We start from the raw sequence: 17340 nt of genomic DNA on the forward strand, positions 1-17340 counted from the left end.
ATTTCTTCTGAACTGAAAGCTTAGGTATATCATCAGAAAATATATACCTCTAGCAAGAGAGACTGACATTTCCCCTGCAAACCACCAATACCTCAGTCTTGTCTGCAGCAATGTTTATCTATTTTATTCTTAGACACTCCTCAGGCTCTTCCAAACCCCCCCATCCCACTCCAAGTGCTCAAGAATTATCTCAGTACCAGAGGGCTTCTCAATGACTTCTCTGCACTGCAAACTCAGTCTGCCTTATTATCTCCACTTGAGTAGGAAACTGCAGCTAAACAGACTTTCTTAAGGTGACACATAAATCAGCAACAGAGCCAGAAGTCAAGGTCTGCCAAGATGACGCTTATTGATCCAGAAGTTGACCTACAAAGCAACCCTGGCTCTGAATTATGTTGGCCAGAATATTTCTACATACAAAACGCTGATATCTCATGGGGAACTCAAGCTAGCAACAAATAAGAAATGAATGGCTATCTGCCAAAATTTTGGTTCCAGTGAGTTGTTCAGCACTGCACAGGAAGGCTGTGGTAGAAGCAAGTGCAGTGCGAAGCTTTCTTATGTGGGATTTACCAGCACTAATCACAAAACTATCCCTTTTCCACCCCAAAAACCTCTGCCTAGTTATTTACATGTTTAACAGCATCTACAGCAAATGATTCAGCAAATTTTGTGGTAAAATAACATGTGATAACTTAACGGAAGACTCTACCATGACTACACATGAGGAAACCCAATTAAAGATCCAAAGGTAAACCTAAATGCAGCATTTCTTGGCTTTGGAATTTTAACAATTTTAATAGTGAAATTTCCTTTTTGGTCTTTCTTTTCTTAAATAAGGTAGACTCTTATGACAATGCAAAGTTTTAACCGAGAACATATGGCAATGAAGCACAGCGTGAGCTAATTAATTGCACTAGATTGCAACATAATAAAGTCAATTTCATGCGGAAAAGACCAGGCCACTAGGTACATCTGCGGCAGCTCACACTTGGTCAGAGAAAGTCCTGTCTACTTTGCCTTCTGTTTTCTGCACTACTCCTTACCACCTTCCTTGAAGGGAATCTACCTTCTCTCTGAAACAGCACCTGCCCACTGTAGGCAGTGATTTAACTAGTTCCCGGTAGTTGATATTTCCTGTGGACACCCTCAAGGACTCTCCCTGAGAGAGAAATGCCTTCCCAGACTCAAAGTACAGCACATGCCACTGTGTGAGAACAGAAATAGCTTTGCACTGAAAAAGCACTGTACTTACTTATCGCCTGAGACCCTACTGATATTTTCATAATGTGAGAAGAGAAATAAGTTGTTCTCATAATCATAATTATCTCAAGCAAGCTTCAACACAATTTCATAAAAGGCAGGTGGAAGGATGTACTTTACTGCCTTGAGTTACTGCACCCCTGCACCCAGAAACACAGTACTCTGAATCACTGTCCTTCTTTACAGCACAGCTGGAAACACCGAACACCAGTGACCATTATTCCACCATTCATGTTCCACTATTATAGTTGGTTCCCTACAATATCTGCTGCCCAACTTTATTTACAGGTTAATTTCTTCATCGTCAAATTTTAATTTTTTTTCTTTATGTTCAACCACAATTTGCAAGCTGCAACTAATGACCAAAATTCAGTCCAGGCAGTATATTACTGCTCACTTTCCAAACACAGCACTAGAAAACGCATTAAGAAGTACTTCATAAACTTCTGTCACTGCAGTAGGAAGTGACTGTAAATTATTACAGCTTTTTCAATTTAATGAGTACATTTAAATCTTGAAGCCATGGTGTTACTGTGTGCACTCAGCACAGAGATTTAAAAAAAAAAAAAAAAACAGACAGAGAGAGAAAAGAGGAGTATTTCACATTTACATTCACACCATGCAGAGTAACTGGTTAGCACTGATGTTTTTCAGATGAGCATACATTACTTAGCCTGCCACATGAAGGCATTCTGTAAATTGTAAACTATTTTAAATTCTACTGGAATTCAAGTTTTCTGTTTTATTTAAACATCTTGAAAGAACTAATATACAGCACTAACATTTTTGTTCTCAGTCTTCGGTCCATCATACTGCCCAATTTTTAATTCTCCCTATTCCCTGTGTAATTTGAAATTGAAGCATTTTCTACAACTACTCACTATTTATCTCTCACACAGCACGCTCAAAGCAGTGTTCAAGAAGCGTTAGCTATTTGCTGAAGATTTTTAACAAAATCTGTATGAGAATATATTTCCACAGCATTCTCCAACTACAAGTGACAAAACACTAACAATTAACAGTGTGCAAAATCATGGAAGAACATTTTCAGCATTTTACCAATGCAGAAACAGATGCAGGCATAAGAGATAGCAGTATGGCTGAGAAGAGAGATTTGGTATCTGATTTGGTTCCCTTGTTTTGATTAGACTGGGAAGTGAGTGCCCCCTGGTGCAGGTTATCAGTGAAGTCTGGTAGGCATGAAACTGCCCACAGGACTTCATAACAAAAAGAAATAATGCAAGTTTCTATTTCTGATTTAGCTGTTCTTCTGTATCATGATTTAGATTTAAGCAATGATAAGAAAATACTGAGAAAAGTTAATTTTAAATGTTTCAAGAAACATTTTACACTATTACAATAGGTTTTTAATCGACCTCTATTTATTCAGGAACTTATATTCACAAAAATGAAGTGGTTCTTCAAAAGAATGGTTGTTCATATATACTTGCCTGATAATCTCAGGCTGGATACTAATATAGCACACAAGAAAAGAGATTTCTTAAAACATGCATATGTTAAAACAAGCATGAAACTTCACATGCAAGCAGTAAAGAGAAGCAAATGCCACAAGACTTACATGACTAAAAATAAGGACTTCAAGTAGGTAACTCCCCAAAATGTCTATACTAAAAAGCAACATTTCAACATGGCATAGGTTTAACTTAAAACATCCTCTTAAGTTTACCAAATCTGAGTGTTCACAGACAATTTCCCCTAACATTTTAGGAAGAGAAAACACTAAATGCAAGAATTTGAGCAATACATTGTCTGCAATGAATAGTTCAGCTATTGTTTATTATTTGTTATAAAACTCCTCAGACGTTGTATTACCAAGCTGTCAAAATAGAATATTTGGATTTCTGTATTTTGCTATTACATGCTTTCACAGATTTTTCAACTGCATTTCAATGTAAATACATGGCAATGGTTTGATACCTTTAGTTTTAAGACTATTACAGGCTAGAACAAGTCTATTATGATTTTTGAAAGCTTACATGCAAGCTTACAAGAAGTTACTGCTATGTAAGGCCATTTACTTTAGGTTCAGGACAAAACAGTAAAATAATCTGTGATCAGGACAGTTCTGGTAAATCATCCACATAAACTCTATTCTGAGAATTTCACAAAGAGCATAACATATCTTCCATGATCACATTTATAGTTTCAAGTGCTTAGTCACCCTTTTAGCCATCAATATTTAGAAGCAGCCCTGAAATATGAGTTGTCACAATTATCATAAAAGCTTAAAAATCCTTACTATTCTAACAACTCAAATTATTTTGGTATCTATGTAAACATCTAGTCTTTCACTGACTCTTAATGCTCTCTAGTCCAGCTACATCCTGAGGCTAATTTGGCATTGTTGGAAAACATTCTTGCTTCAGTCAGTCTTAAAGTGGCTCCATTTCAATTTCATCCAGTAACCCCTTGCTTCTGTATTTAAAAAAACACAAACAAAAAACCTCCGAACAATAACCCAAAGAGAAGGAGTTGCCTGGCCAATACTCTCTATCTTTCATTATTCTGAGTAGACTACTATTGCAGCTCTGACTGTGCCTTCCCTAATGCATGGACCAAAGAAAGAATCTCTAAAAATCAAATGTATGGTTGTTTCCAAATTAAAATAAATAAACAAATAAACAGAAGAGCAGCCTTAAAATTAAGCTCATGCTTTCCTGAACAGGACATCATTAAGAATCCTCTTACGTGGTTTCTTGAAGTTACCCTGAGCTACACTTCCCAGTCCCTTCCCTCACTTTACATGGGAACTTTCCCATTTCTCTACTAATTAATTACTCAACCTTTGCTTCTGTTTTGTTTCTTTTGACATAGGGTAACCACAACTGAACAAAGCACAAACCTGTAATTATATGAGACTATTATACTTTCCTGCATTGTTCCCTTTTGTATTGTTCAAACATTTCAATATTATGGTTGCCTTTCACATAATGTTGCTTATTAAATTAGAAAGAAATTTGTGAGGCCTTGACATTTTTTTAAAAAAATACAGCAGTGTTCAGGGATGTGGAGGCTGGTGATAGTCTTGGCTATCACTATAAGATAGTGAAGTATGAAATTCTGAAAATAGCCAACAAAACAAACACTGAAACAGCAGCACTGGACTTCAGAAGAGGCATATTTTGGTTTGTTCAGAGATCTGCTTGGCAGGGTCATACAGGAGACCACTTTAAAAGGTAAACAGGCCTAGGAAATTTGTCTCCCTCTCCAGGGACTTCACACCAGGAGAATGATGCATGTCAATGTGCAAGAAGTTAAGCAAATGCAGATGAAGGTGAACACAAATGAACTAGGGACTCCTGTCTTACTTCAAAAGAAAAGGAAGGTAAGCAGAATGTGAAACAAGTAACTTTATACAGACAAGGTATATGATGATATTGCTGTAGTGTACAATGATGGAATTAGGAAATCCAAAGCTCAGCCAAAGAATAAACTAGCAAAAGCAACAAAAAAGGTTTCTCTGTGTATACGGGCAGCAAAATCAAATCACCAAATTGAAGGGAATGGCTGATAAACTGAAGGGCAGCTTTGCTGTTCAGATAGACCTCAACATGCTGAAGAAAGCTGGCTAACAAGATACCACGAAGGTCTACCAAAGCAGACACAAGGCCTTTGCACCTGGAAGAGAGCATCTGAATGCACTTGTACAGCCCAGGGGCTGACTATCTGAGAGCAGCTCTGCAGAAAACCTACAAGTTGAACATGAGTCAGCAATGTGCCCTGGTAGCAAAAGTGGCCACGAGCACCCAGGGCTGCCTGAGCAAGAGGGCAGCCAGCAGAACGAGGGAACAGATTAGTCTTCTCTGTTTAACACTGATGAGACCATATGCAGGCTACTGCATCCAGTACAAGAAAGGCACTGACATACTGGAGCAAGTCCACCAAAACAAGCAGGGACTGTGGCAGATGACATGCAAGGAAAAGCTGAATGAAGCCATTTGTTCAGTCTTAAGAAGACAAGGAGAGATTTTACTGCTGTTTTCCAGTAGTTAATGGAAGGCTATAGAGGAGATAGAGCCAGGTTCTTCTCAGATGCACACAGTAAAAGGACAAGAGGGAAGAGGCACAAGCTACAAAAGTGGAAATTCCAACAAAGTATCCATAAAAGTTAAAAATTACTATAAGTATATAAAAATGCCCAGAGAGATTGCGGTATCAAACTCTGGAGATAACCAAATTCTGAGCAACCTGATCTAACTCGCCCTGAGGTGACCCTGAGGTCTGGGTTGCCTAGTCTGGGTGGTGTCCTGAAGTCCCCTGCAAAGAAAATTATTCCGTGACTTTATTCTATTGTTCTGTGATTAAAAAAAAACTCAAATGAACACAAAAACAAACACACAAAAAACCAAACAAAAACGACTTACAAAACACCTACACAAAAACACATTTGCAACATGTCTGTCCTGAATTTCAAACATTTTTTGACTCTTCACTTCAACAATAGAAATCCTATCAGGCACCAAAAGATATAAAGTTCTTTTAAATGCCACATGTTTTCTTGTGAGATTCCTTTTAAAAAAAAAACTATGGGAAAGCCTCATCAGTGTTAGTCTAAATGGAACAATATGAAAATATTGATTTTAATCAACAGGAAATAGGTGCAAGACAGTCTCTAATATCAAAATTGGAAACACAGCAAAGGACACCTTCTGAGGACACAGTAAAAAGTAAGAGATAAATAAAAAAATCTGAAAACAAAACAAAATTGTTATAATTTACTTCAAACACCACCAGTACAATTCAAATTTCTAAACTGTACGAAGCTCAGAAGCACTTACTTAATTCATTTTTTCTAGGCACCCACATGACAAAAGCACAGCAAAAATAAACTATTTTTAGAAATAAAAAGAACTAAGAATTGAGACCATGAGAGTCAATGACAGTATGAAGATTCTTAGTGATACAGTAATATAATGTTTTAAGTAGACTGAATTTTCACACTTCTGAGATTTCTTTGGGATTTTGTGCACTTGATTACTTCTGTCTACATAGTGAGGCAGTGCTAATTTATGCCTTCCTACGGGGATGTCGGCTGTCTGTGCCAGCACCATAAACTGAATCAAGGAACTCCAGAGCTAAAACGTAAGTCTCTTAACTCAGAACTGCAGGTTCATGTTTTATTCATAAAAGCAGATACCTACACACCAGCTTTTGAAATGCATTCTTTTGTAATTTAACATTTTTATTTTGCTTATGAAAAAAAAAAATCACAGATCTTACCTTTAGGTCACTTCCTGGTAAAGTACCTATGCCATCCTTCCAGTCCATTGCACTAAATACATCAAACTCTTGACCATTTCCACTAGAGGCAGATTCATTCATGATGCATGTACTAAAAAAATAAAATAAAAATAAATAAATAAATAAATAATTTGAAAATTCTGTACGTGGTTTAATGCTTATATCACCAGATTTCTTCCAACTCATTTCACAGATTAGTATCAAATGCTTCGTTCTGCACACTGGCAATGTCGACAAGAGATGACAAGGGTGATAATATACACTGATATAATAAAAGCAAGGGAAAATCTTTTAAAAACTTTGAAAATAATACCTGTTTCACACACTAGGAGGCAATGAGGCTGTATTGGAGAGGAAAGAAAAATTTCAACCTGCAAGTAAATTGACATGAAGAAAACATACTTCAAGTACACCTAAGAAAAACATCTGTTCTGGGAAAGGCAAGACATGAGTGCATGCCTATAATAAATAAATTAAGGACTGATTAACAGAACCACATTTCCTTAATACTGGATAACATGCTGACGTGAATGCTTTACTCAAGTTCAAATGAGAATCTCAAAATGAATTTGAAACTGTCATTTTCCCTGTCTGTCTCAGGGCACTCAAATATTCTTTATCTGTTTCCCTACAGTTTCACTAGACTTTAAATTTCATTTCTAAAAATCTATTTTCACATAGGAAAGCACATATACACCAGAAAAAACTACTGTTTTGCAAGACTTGATTCTACTGGATCCCTCTGTTTCGGAACAGTGAAGGGAGAGAAAATAAATATTGTGCTCAGAAATAGTGGATCTGGACATCCCCTTCTGTGGCAAAATATCTGCACAAGCAACAGAAGTATACCACACTTGTCTCTGACTCCTGGCTTTGGCCAACTGCTTGTCACTGCCACAAAGATGGCACCAGTGGCACTGAATTGCAGGTGTTTCTAGCAGCCAGTTGTGACTACCACCAGCTTTTCCTTTCCACTTCTCACAAACCCAGCAACCTTTAGATCTGTGGCCTGGCACCTGATTTACCAATTGTTCAATGTAGAATCTGACTCATTAATTTTGTTTCTGAAGAACTTCTGCACTACGCCTAGCAGATGAAATAATTTGCAGCAAAATTAGCTCTGTCATTGGTTTGTGAACTATTAGCCAAAGCTTGTCCCTTTTGAAATTTACATTTTCCGAAATTTTTGAAATTTAAACTTTCTGAACTTTCAAATAGATAATGAGCTTCCTCAGTGCTTAACCTTGTTTTCTAAAATCTAGTTTCTAACGTAGGTCCCACTGCCCAAATCTACAAATATCTATTAATACTCTCTGAATATCCTGAATTTTCACCCCCCCCCAAAAAAAAAGAAAAAGAAAAAATGGTATGTGATCACTCACAGATAACAGAAAAAGATGCAAACCAAGAAGAAGTAAACTCAGGTAGTCTAGAAGTTTTTTACTGAAAGTTAGAACAGAAAAATGCTTAGTTAACTTTGTTACATGAAAAATAATTGAATTTACATTGTATTTATCAGAAAAATTGTACCAATCACTGTAACACCACCACTACAGACAGATACTACTCTGGTTTTGGGTATACAGTGTGAACTCCCTTGTATTTCTCCTTGGTTTCCTCCTCATTTCTAGCAGAATTCTTCAAAATCCTGAGCAACACCTTACTCCATGGGTACTTTTGTTACACTACAGTAACTACACAATATCAACAAGAGGAGCTGGACCTCAGTCAGTATTCACTGCTAAGAGTGAAAGCTTCTGCATTCCTCTTCATTTCATATGACAGGCAGGGTTCACAGAAGGCTCTTTGAGAAAACTTCATGTATTTCATATGACAAGCTTTAAGTAGGAAGAACCACATGATTCAATGTGTCTTCTCCACCTTTCAGTAAATCTCTATGAGAAAACCATACCGGCAATGCACAAAATTTTAAAAAACTTCAATAAATCTAAACAAATTCAGTGCAAACTGATAAATTCCCCAAAGCCATAGATCTCATCTTTTAAAATCACTCCCATACAAAATCTACCATCCTACCTCAGGGCAGTTCCTGCAATAAAACTTGGGATCTCTGCTTGATCTGAGAGCACAGTACACTGCAGAGCTCCAGCCTATCAAGCACTGCAGCAGACCAACTCAAGCAGACTTCCACCAAACTGAACCGCAGGAAGATGGCAGAGGTGCAGGCCTTCCCTCGAGAACACAAGACCCAAGTCGCTAAGGAGTAGCTGAAAAATTGGATCTCTCCAGACACCGGTGAAGTTTTAAGGACATGAAACATGCTGGTTTAAGAATGTTGGTATAACAAGCTTCCCAAGATTAGCCTGGATAAGCAAACACAAAGTTGTGTTCTGTATTAACTGAAGTAACCTTAAATTATTGTCCTGTTTAGAGGACACTTCACTCAACCCTCCTGTGTTTACTACAGAAAAACACGTTGCAATGAGTTCAGCAGAAGGCATGAGAGAAGACAGGAAAAGACTCGAGAAGCTGTGTGGAAGTGTTTCCTCACAGCAGCCGCTGTACCATGCAGCAAGGAGCACAAGACAGGACAGCTGCTCCATCAGATGCTGACATCTCTGACTGTGCCACTCTTGTTATTGACATGAAAATTACATGGGGGGGAAAAAAACTCAGAGCCTAGCCTACTTAAGCAGGGTGTAAACCATGAAAGTAAATAAAAAATTGGTAACAAATGTTCAGGGCATATTTGTCTCAAAAAAACATACAAATTCTAACTTAATTACACCTAAGAAACTTTCCTTGGGTAACAAACAGCAATAATTATATAATTTTTTTATAAGGTATTCATTATTGCTTTCCTTTTAAAATTTACTCAAAGTCAAAGGCATAATCTGTATTTTTCACATTCTGCAGCCTTCAGAAGTGTTCCTGGTGGGGATGAAAAGGTCACAGGGCAATGCAGACAGAAATTAACTTACTGAAAGGAAATACTTTTAACAAAATATCTGTTTCCAGGTTTCCTGAGTTTAAACAGATAAAAGATACAGCTATATCCCTCTACTAATGATAATGAGGAAGGAGATACAGACCAATAAAATTGTTATGGCAATGAGGTATTAAAAAAGGATGAAATCATTGCAATATACACATCTAAATCTCAGTACAAAGAAGACTAAAGAATGTCTTATCTACTCATTTTAATTTTTGGTTTTAAAGCTCTGATGCAGTTCTTTGAACTAGTATAACTCCTTCCATAACGATTTCATCTGCTATCATTTCTGTTGCTGCACTGCCAAAAAAGTAGTAAAAATGCTAGATGAATATGGGGCAAAGTAACTACAATACCGTCCTTATGCCTGTCACTGCCATCTGATGTGATGGAAAGGACATAACAGGAAGAACTTGGAACAGTCGTTATCCAAAAGCATCTCCAAAATCCATTATTAGGGATATAACTGTATCTAAATCTTCACAGCCACAAGAGAAGTGTGCTGTATGATAGTGTTTCAACATGTTGTTTTAGACTTATGTAATAAATTCATTTAAATAAACAAGCATATAAAGTAAGATTAGACACATCTTTTGAAAAACCTTCATTTTTACCAAGTGGTTCAACAATAAATGAGTACTCACAGAAAAAATACTTATTGAGAGTAACAGCACTAAAAATGAGATAGTTTCATCAGGTGAAAGACTCTCTAAAGATATAAAGCAAAGAAACAGGATAGAATATGCCAATTAAACTTACAAGTAGTTTTTGAAATAATTATAGGGTTTATGTACTGAATACATCGGCAAGTAGTAATAGGACTCTTTCTTCCAGTCAGTGCTTTGGAAAAAAGTACCTGACAGCGGTCCAAACTTTTAAAATCTAAGACGCCAACTGTGATATGTCCATACAATTTCTAACCAGCAAGGTCAACTCAATACCAGTCACTGGGCAGCAGAGAGAGATTTCAGCAGTAAAGCCACCAGTCATCTGGTTATGCCAGATTAGCATAACCTGTCTGCAATGATTTGCCTTTTCTTTTTATGCATCCCTGTGTATTTTTATTTCTACTATCAAGGATTTCTGCAGCTACCATGACAGGAGAGCCTAGCAGGTTTGCCCCATACTGATCGTCTCCCCAGCTGACAGCTCCTTCGAGAAGCAAAACTGGGCATGTAGAGCCAGGGGAGGTCTCAGCAAATGACACCAAGAGTGAGGTCCAAGGGAAAAAGAGGTCCCAAGGGAGGCGATGTCCTTATGGACTTGAGCCATGGGTCCTCTTCCCCACAGTGCTGGGTGACACCAGCACTGATGAGTGTTCAGAAACCAAGGCAACAGATGAGGTTTTTTGTCCTAATATTGTATTCAGTTATTTTGGACATCTCCAAGGCTGCCTGGTGTAGCACCCATGAGCTAAAAGGACACATTTTCCCTACCCAGTAAATTAGGAAAATAAAATGGATCTGCAGGGAACAACTCAGTGTACCAGAGCTGCAAATACACCAACTTCTAGACAACCGGGGACAAGTGGATACTCAGCTTAGCTTTATTTAACATGTAAGAATGTGAATACTACCGGCACTGACTTGTTACACTGCCGAAGCCACATGAAGCAGAATTACCCCTTGCAGTGTAAGCTCCCTCTATTTGCCGACAGTAGTAAGCTTGCTTCATAATGACAGCAAAAGCAAAGCCAATTGACTGTAAACCCACCGGGGGCGAGCCCTGCTTTTCGTTTTGCAATCCCCTCTTTGAGCTGGGCACGCTCCATGCTTGCCTCTTTCTCACCCTTCATATTTTTGCACCACATTCTTCACTTAAAGAAAAACAACCACAACAGGAACAGTGCAGGAAATGGTAAAATTCTTTGATGCTACCCACCGCATTTTAATATGTGCTTTTTCTTGTATCTGTTTAAAGGTGCAATTATTTTAATGCTTCATTAAAAGAAGTATTTGCAGATTCCACATTTTCCTCAAAATCTCATTTTTCATTGCTTAGGAACTACTTTACTAGTCCTGCCATGTTTCTATTCTGCATGTTGAAAAGCTGAGTAAATTTCACTACTTTGCCTGTTGTTCATGAAGTTTATTACAAGTAAGCTATTTTAAAGATAAGATACATAGCTTTTTTAAGAATTCACAAAGGGACCCCAGCTTAAAATTCTTTGCCATTCTTAACACTTGGAACAGAAAATGGACCAGAGTTCCTATTGATGTCTCTGTAGCATTATTTCCTCTTATTTTATCTGTTGCTACATTTCTGACTCTTAGATTCTCCAGGGGTACCACATGTGCTTGCTCCTGGTTCCCAATACTTTGGTTTTAAACCTTTTTCCCCTCAAAGAAAGAATCTGGCCACAAATGCATTACAAAATGCTGTGCTAAGGGAGGTTCTTGCTGTCTTCACTCGAGTCTAGTCTCTGTCAGCAAGCTAACACGGTACTGCTGTACCATTGCTAAAGACCAGGTAATAGTTACAGCCTTCCTCTACTACTTCATTTGCAAATATCCACAAAACACTATAACAACAATAGTTACCCAACAGGAAAGCTATCCCATCATCTAATGAAACTTACCGGTCATAACCTTTTCTTGTTTATTAACAGCCTGTACCTCACACCAAATAAGTATTTCCTCTGCAACCATTACTCCTTTATTTCTGTTACTGTCTGTGCAGGCCTGAGTCGAGATTTATTATCTGAGTAGATTAAGAGTTGCATACAACAACTCTGAAATGTTTTGTCCTAAATCTCTTAATTGCCTGAACTAGGCACAGAAAGTTACCAAACACTTCTGCCTTTATTTGTGCCTACTTCCTTCCCCTGTGGAAACACCTTCTTGAGAAGAACTGTGATGCACGGAATCATCACACCAAGTATCACCTGACCTATTTCAAATTGTTAATTTCTACCCCAAGTTAATTCAGTACACATCTGAATGTCCCTTTTGTCTGAGTCGTACCCTCCTCTTCCTCATCTGACAGTTCTTACCAGCTTCCATGAGCTCTGCTGTTCTTAAACAATTAATTCACCTTCTCTAGCTCCTAAATACAATTCTGCATGTATAGACTTTCCCTTCTCTCCAATTCATAAAGAGCTGGTATCTCCCACTGTAATGAGCAGTCCTACTACTGGAGCACTAACAAGCTATGACTACACACATGCTATCACTTTCTTCAGTAAGCCTCATGCCAGCTCATCACTGACTCCTCACACCATCACTCACAATCTACCATCACACTGAACAGCAGTATTAAAAAACACAGACAGTAAATTGAACAGCCCATAAAAAAATCAACCATCTCTCTTCACAGAATAGGTGATGTCAAATAAAACTCAACAAGTCAGAAGAAAAAGAGTCATCACAACCATTTTCTAAAGTTATTGAAACTTAAAAGCAACACTCTAGCTAAATTCATTAATCTGAGAGTGAAACATACACCACAATAGCAAACAAAACCCAAGTTCACTGCAATTGCCCAGCTGACAACAAACACCATCCAAGACCATTGCTTCAGCCACCTTTACTAGAGCACCATTCACAAGAAGACCAACTCGACCACAGCCAAAGCTGCTGAAATAACACCAAGAAAAAACGTACACCTGGCATGGCCCAGATTAAAGTGTAAAGCTTTACTGTCTTCAGCCACTACTTTCAGGGAGTTTCTCTCTTACAGATATTCATCATATAAACTTCTGGGAACATGATAACTTCCTTGGTAAAAAGCACCAGCTTCCTGAACAGCTTTAAAATTTTCATTAAGAAAACTATGTTACAATCCTGAACGTAGACTACTTCCTGAAATTGCATATGTTGAACTTTTTGTATCATGAGCTTTATGCTCACCACCACCTGATTTTTAGCACCGACGACTTAGCATCCATTCATGAGTAGAAACAGCAAAAAATTATCAGTCCAATGCCACTCAGCTACACGGAGGAAATTAGAAAGAAAACAGAACAAAACAGAACAACGTAACTCATGCTGCCTTTCGCTGTGAAGCTTACACACCACGCTGCTAAGCACAGGTAATTAAAAGACCTAGAAGAGGCCACGACCCTCACCCCCCTGGGGAGACTGCCGCATCTCCGGGGGCTTCCTTTCCAAGAAGCGTTACTCAAACCTAAAAACCCTGACGGCTCAAACCGCGCTCTCGAGTGGGACAAGTGGCACAGCCGCGGGGCGCGCCCCCCGCCGCTCCCCACGCAGGCCGTGCCCGCGGGCGGCAGGAGCGGCGGGCTCCGTTAGCGGCCGCCCCGGAGCCGCCCGGCCCGCCCGCTCTCCCGGCCGCCCGCCCGCCCGGCGGAGCGGCGCGGCAGCCAGAACGCTGCGGCGAGGCCCGGCGGGCGCGGCCGCCGCTCCCCGGCGCCGGCAGCCCGCGGCCTACCAGCAGAGGTCCCTCCTTGGCCAGTTTTGCGGCGTGTTTTTGCTGCACTTGAAACTTTCTGGAGAAAACCCGGGCTCAGGTCCGCGTCTTCTCCAGGCTCGGGCAGAACCGCCGAGACAAAAGCGCCCGCCCGCCCGGCTCCTCGGGAGCAGCGCTCGGGGAGAGCGGTTCACGAGTCGCTCCCCTTCCCTCCAGAATTTGCCTTTTTTCCTTCGCCCCCGCCCCGGGCAATTAAATGGAGCGGGGGAAGAGTGCCCCCCTGCCCCGGCGTGGGGGCGGCGGTGGGGGCGAGCGCGGTGCGGGCGGGGGTGGGAGAGGAACTGGGTGTTAAGTGTTCCTGAGGAAGTTGCACAACGAGAGAGGGACTCTGCTTGTTTACCGGGTCTTTCGCTCTTTTTTTTTCTTCCCACCCCCCCCCCCCCCACCGACTGGGATCCGGGAAAAGGAGGTTGCCTCCGAGTGGAAAGAAAAAAAAAAAATTAAAAAATGTTACCTTCTCCTCCCTCCTCCCCTCCCCCCGCGCGGAGGAGAAGGAGGAGAAAGAGGGGGGCGAGCTCTTTTTTTTTCTAGGGGACTGCTGGGGGCTCGCTCCCTGGCCGCTCGCAGCCGATCTCCAGGCATCCCTCGGCGGAGAAGTCTCCCCTTCCCGCGGGAGGGGCCGGCACACGCCGCCTCTCCGGAGGGCTCGCCCCCGCCCGGCCCCGCAGCCGCCAGCGCCCGGCCCCGCGCTGCAACTTTTTCTCTCACGCTCTCGCGTGCGCCCGCTCCGACGGAGAGGGGGAAAAAACATGGGGGTGGGGAGCGGGCGCCGCTGCGGCCCCGACGCGGCGCCCCCCGCCCCAGGCTCTGCAGCCCCGGCGGCGTCTCCCCAGCCCCGGCCGGGGACGGGCGGCTGCTCCGCAGGAGCGCCTTCCCGTCGGCCGCCGCTGCCCCCCTCCCCCCCCAAAAAAAATCGCTTTCCTTCCCCCACCCCCCGAAAAAACACCGCCCCACACACGCTAATGAGAACAAGTGTGCCTGTATCCTGTTGTTATATGCACCGGCAGCGGAGACGGGGAACGAGAGACGGGCGTGTGCGCGGGGGGCCGCTCCCCCACCCCGGCCGCACTTCAGGCGAGAGCGCGCAACTTAACAGAAAAGCCGCGTCCTATTCCCTGCCCCTGCCCCCCCCCCCTCCCTCCCCGCCCCCGTCGTCGGCAAAATACGCACTCACGTGTATGTGCGCTCGCACACACGGCCGGCAGCCCGGGGCCAGCCCCCGGTACCCCTCGAGGCCAGCCCGCGGAGCCGGCGGCGGTGACAGGCGCCGGCCCCCGCCGCCGCACGCAGCCCGGAGCGGGCAGGGGCCGTTCCCCCGCCGCCTCACATGTCTGCCGCAGCGAGCGCGGCGCACGCACCGCACAGAGGCAGGAACTGAGCACTCGAGCAAAAGACTTTTTTTTTTCGTCTCTTAAAAAAAAAAAAAATTGCTAGAAGCTTGCGCTTTTTTTTTTTTTTTTTTGGTATGTGTATGTGTGTGCAAACTTTCCCCAAAATGGCGGAAATTGGGAGATGATTATATTTTAAATATCTCTCGCACACAATCACACAAAGTGCAGGAGCGAAGGAAAATACAAACTCTCCGCTGCGCGCTGGAGAGGCCTTCGCACACGGGCAGCCACGGCACATTCAACCGGTATATCCCGGCAGCCGCCACCTCTCGCCGCTTCCGACCAAAAAACCCGGAGCTTTTTCGCACCCCACTCCGCAGCGCATTGCCCCCTTGCAGCTCGCACTTCTCCCCGTCCTTCAGCCTGTGCGAACAAAGAGCCGGGGTTGGGGAGGGGGGGCTCGGGTGGCAGCGAGCCCCCTCCCTCCGCTCCGCTACCTCCCCGCCCGGCGCTCACACGCACACGCACACCCGTGCCCCCCCTGCCGCCCCCCCCGCCGCCCGGCCGCGGCACCCGCATCACATTGTTCCCAACAGCGCGGCGGTGCCCCGTAAGTGTCATTAAATGGAGCCAACTGACAAGCTCATTGGTGGGGCAAGTCTGCAAAATGTCTCTCCCCTTCCCTTCCCCCTCCCTTCGGAACCCACTCCCCCCCCCAAAAAAAATGCCCCCCCAAACACATTTCCACAGCTCCCTCCCCCGTATATGTATATATATATATGTACATACACATACTTGCGTGCGTGCCTGTGTATGTATATAAATATTTAGCGCATATATATATATATACATGTACTCCCTTCATGTGTTTGGGAAGAGAAAAAGAAATACCAGGCACCTCTCTCTTTCTTTTGTTCCTCTTTCACACTCGTACACTTATGATTTAGTGAGATCCCCGGTGCCTCGGCCGCTCCCCAGCCACTTGCGAGTCACTTGCCCACTTTCCCCGGCATTAACTTCCATCCTTTCTGCTCGAGGTGGTGGGGGAGAAGCCCCCCTCCCCTTCCCCAGATACGTTTCGTAAGGGAGGGAGAGGAGGTGCGTCTCTCCCTTTATCTCTCGCGCTCTCGCTAACTTTCATCCTCACCTAAGGGGAAAATTAAAACCCGTCACCAGCCTTTGCCATCGCGGCTCCCTACACGGCTTGCGGATCAGATCGGAACCCGCCGCTCCTTACCCCCCCAAATTCTCTCTTTCTCCGTCTCTCGAGTAGTCCTGACAAATATGGTCCAGGGCTGCGGGCACAGTGAGCATGCGCCCGCGGAGCCAGGGCTGGGGAAAGGGGAAACTGCCGCCGCCGCCGCCGCCGCGGCTCCTCTTCCTCCCTCGCTTGCGCTGCCGCTGCGCCCCGGCCGCCCGCACCCGGCACCCGGCGACCGGCGGCAGGCATAGCCCTCACCCAAAACGCGGCCGCCGGCAAGGGCTCCGACGGAGGTGCATCCTCCCCCTGATTCACTGCCGACGCTGGAGGAATAATAAGGAGACTTGTGCAGCAGACGCGCGCTATTTTGGGCGCTTTCAAAAATAATGCCTCCTTGCACTTTTCGGGGGGGGGGGGGGGGGGGGGCGGCCCTCGAGGGTCCCGCCAGGTGCTGCTGAGGTTGGGTGGTGGGCACCAGGGGACCGGGGTGAGCCTGTCTGTGGCTCTTGGCCCCATCCTCTGCGCAGAAGAGACGTGGGGAGATGCAGGACAGCTGGGCTCCAGTAAGGAAAGTGCGGGTCCTGCGGGAGAGGGGCTGCCCTGCGGTGCGGCCGGCGAGGGGACACCCGGGGTGGAGGTCTGAGGCCGGGCAGCGCGGAGCCAGGCTCCTTCTGCGCTCCCGAAGTACAGCATCCCTTCAGTACGGACACGGTCCTTGTGATGAGCCTCGTCTCATTTGCAACCTAGCCAGCTTACAAAATAAAACTAGTTTCAAATGTGCCACCTGCCTGAATCCTCTCCATCGGGGCCCTGTATTCTCAAAGGAAAATGCCGTCCTCAGCATTAGTTTTCTGTCACTGGTTCAGAGAACAGTAAAAACTGAAGGCCCTTTTTGTTTCATG

General features: G+C 43.5%; 1 protein-coding gene across 8 annotated transcripts in view; it reads right to left on the reverse strand.

Moving 5' to 3' along the window:
• The window catches only part of L3MBTL3 (L3MBTL histone methyl-lysine binding protein 3), a 78740-nt gene extending 62114 nt beyond the window's left edge, over positions 1 to 16626 (reverse strand). The window contains exons 1-2 of one of the 8 annotated variants that reach the window (XM_027751998.2): positions 16475 to 16626; positions 6505 to 6616 (exon numbers count right to left, since the gene is read on the reverse strand). In XM_027751998.2, coding sequence (XP_027607799.1) covers positions 6505 to 6616; positions 16475 to 16551 — 189 coding nt within the window. In that variant the 5' untranslated portion in view covers positions 16552 to 16626. Of the gene's footprint in view, positions 1 to 6504; positions 6617 to 7907; positions 7969 to 12056; positions 13204 to 14360; positions 14494 to 15076; positions 15196 to 16135; positions 16333 to 16384; positions 16437 to 16474 lie in introns of those variants that run through there. The other 7 variants (XM_027752016.2, XM_039381767.1, XM_027752007.2 and 4 more) reach the window with 7 other exon arrangements.
• Positions 16627 to 17340: the final 714 nt, after the last annotated feature.

Source organism: Pipra filicauda, unplaced genomic scaffold (assembly GCF_003945595.2).
Source record: "Pipra filicauda isolate LSUMZ 115617 unplaced genomic scaffold, ASM394559v2 scaffold23_size5868930_pilon, whole genome shotgun sequence".
NCBI lineage: Eukaryota > Metazoa > Chordata > Aves > Passeriformes > Pipridae > Pipra > Pipra filicauda.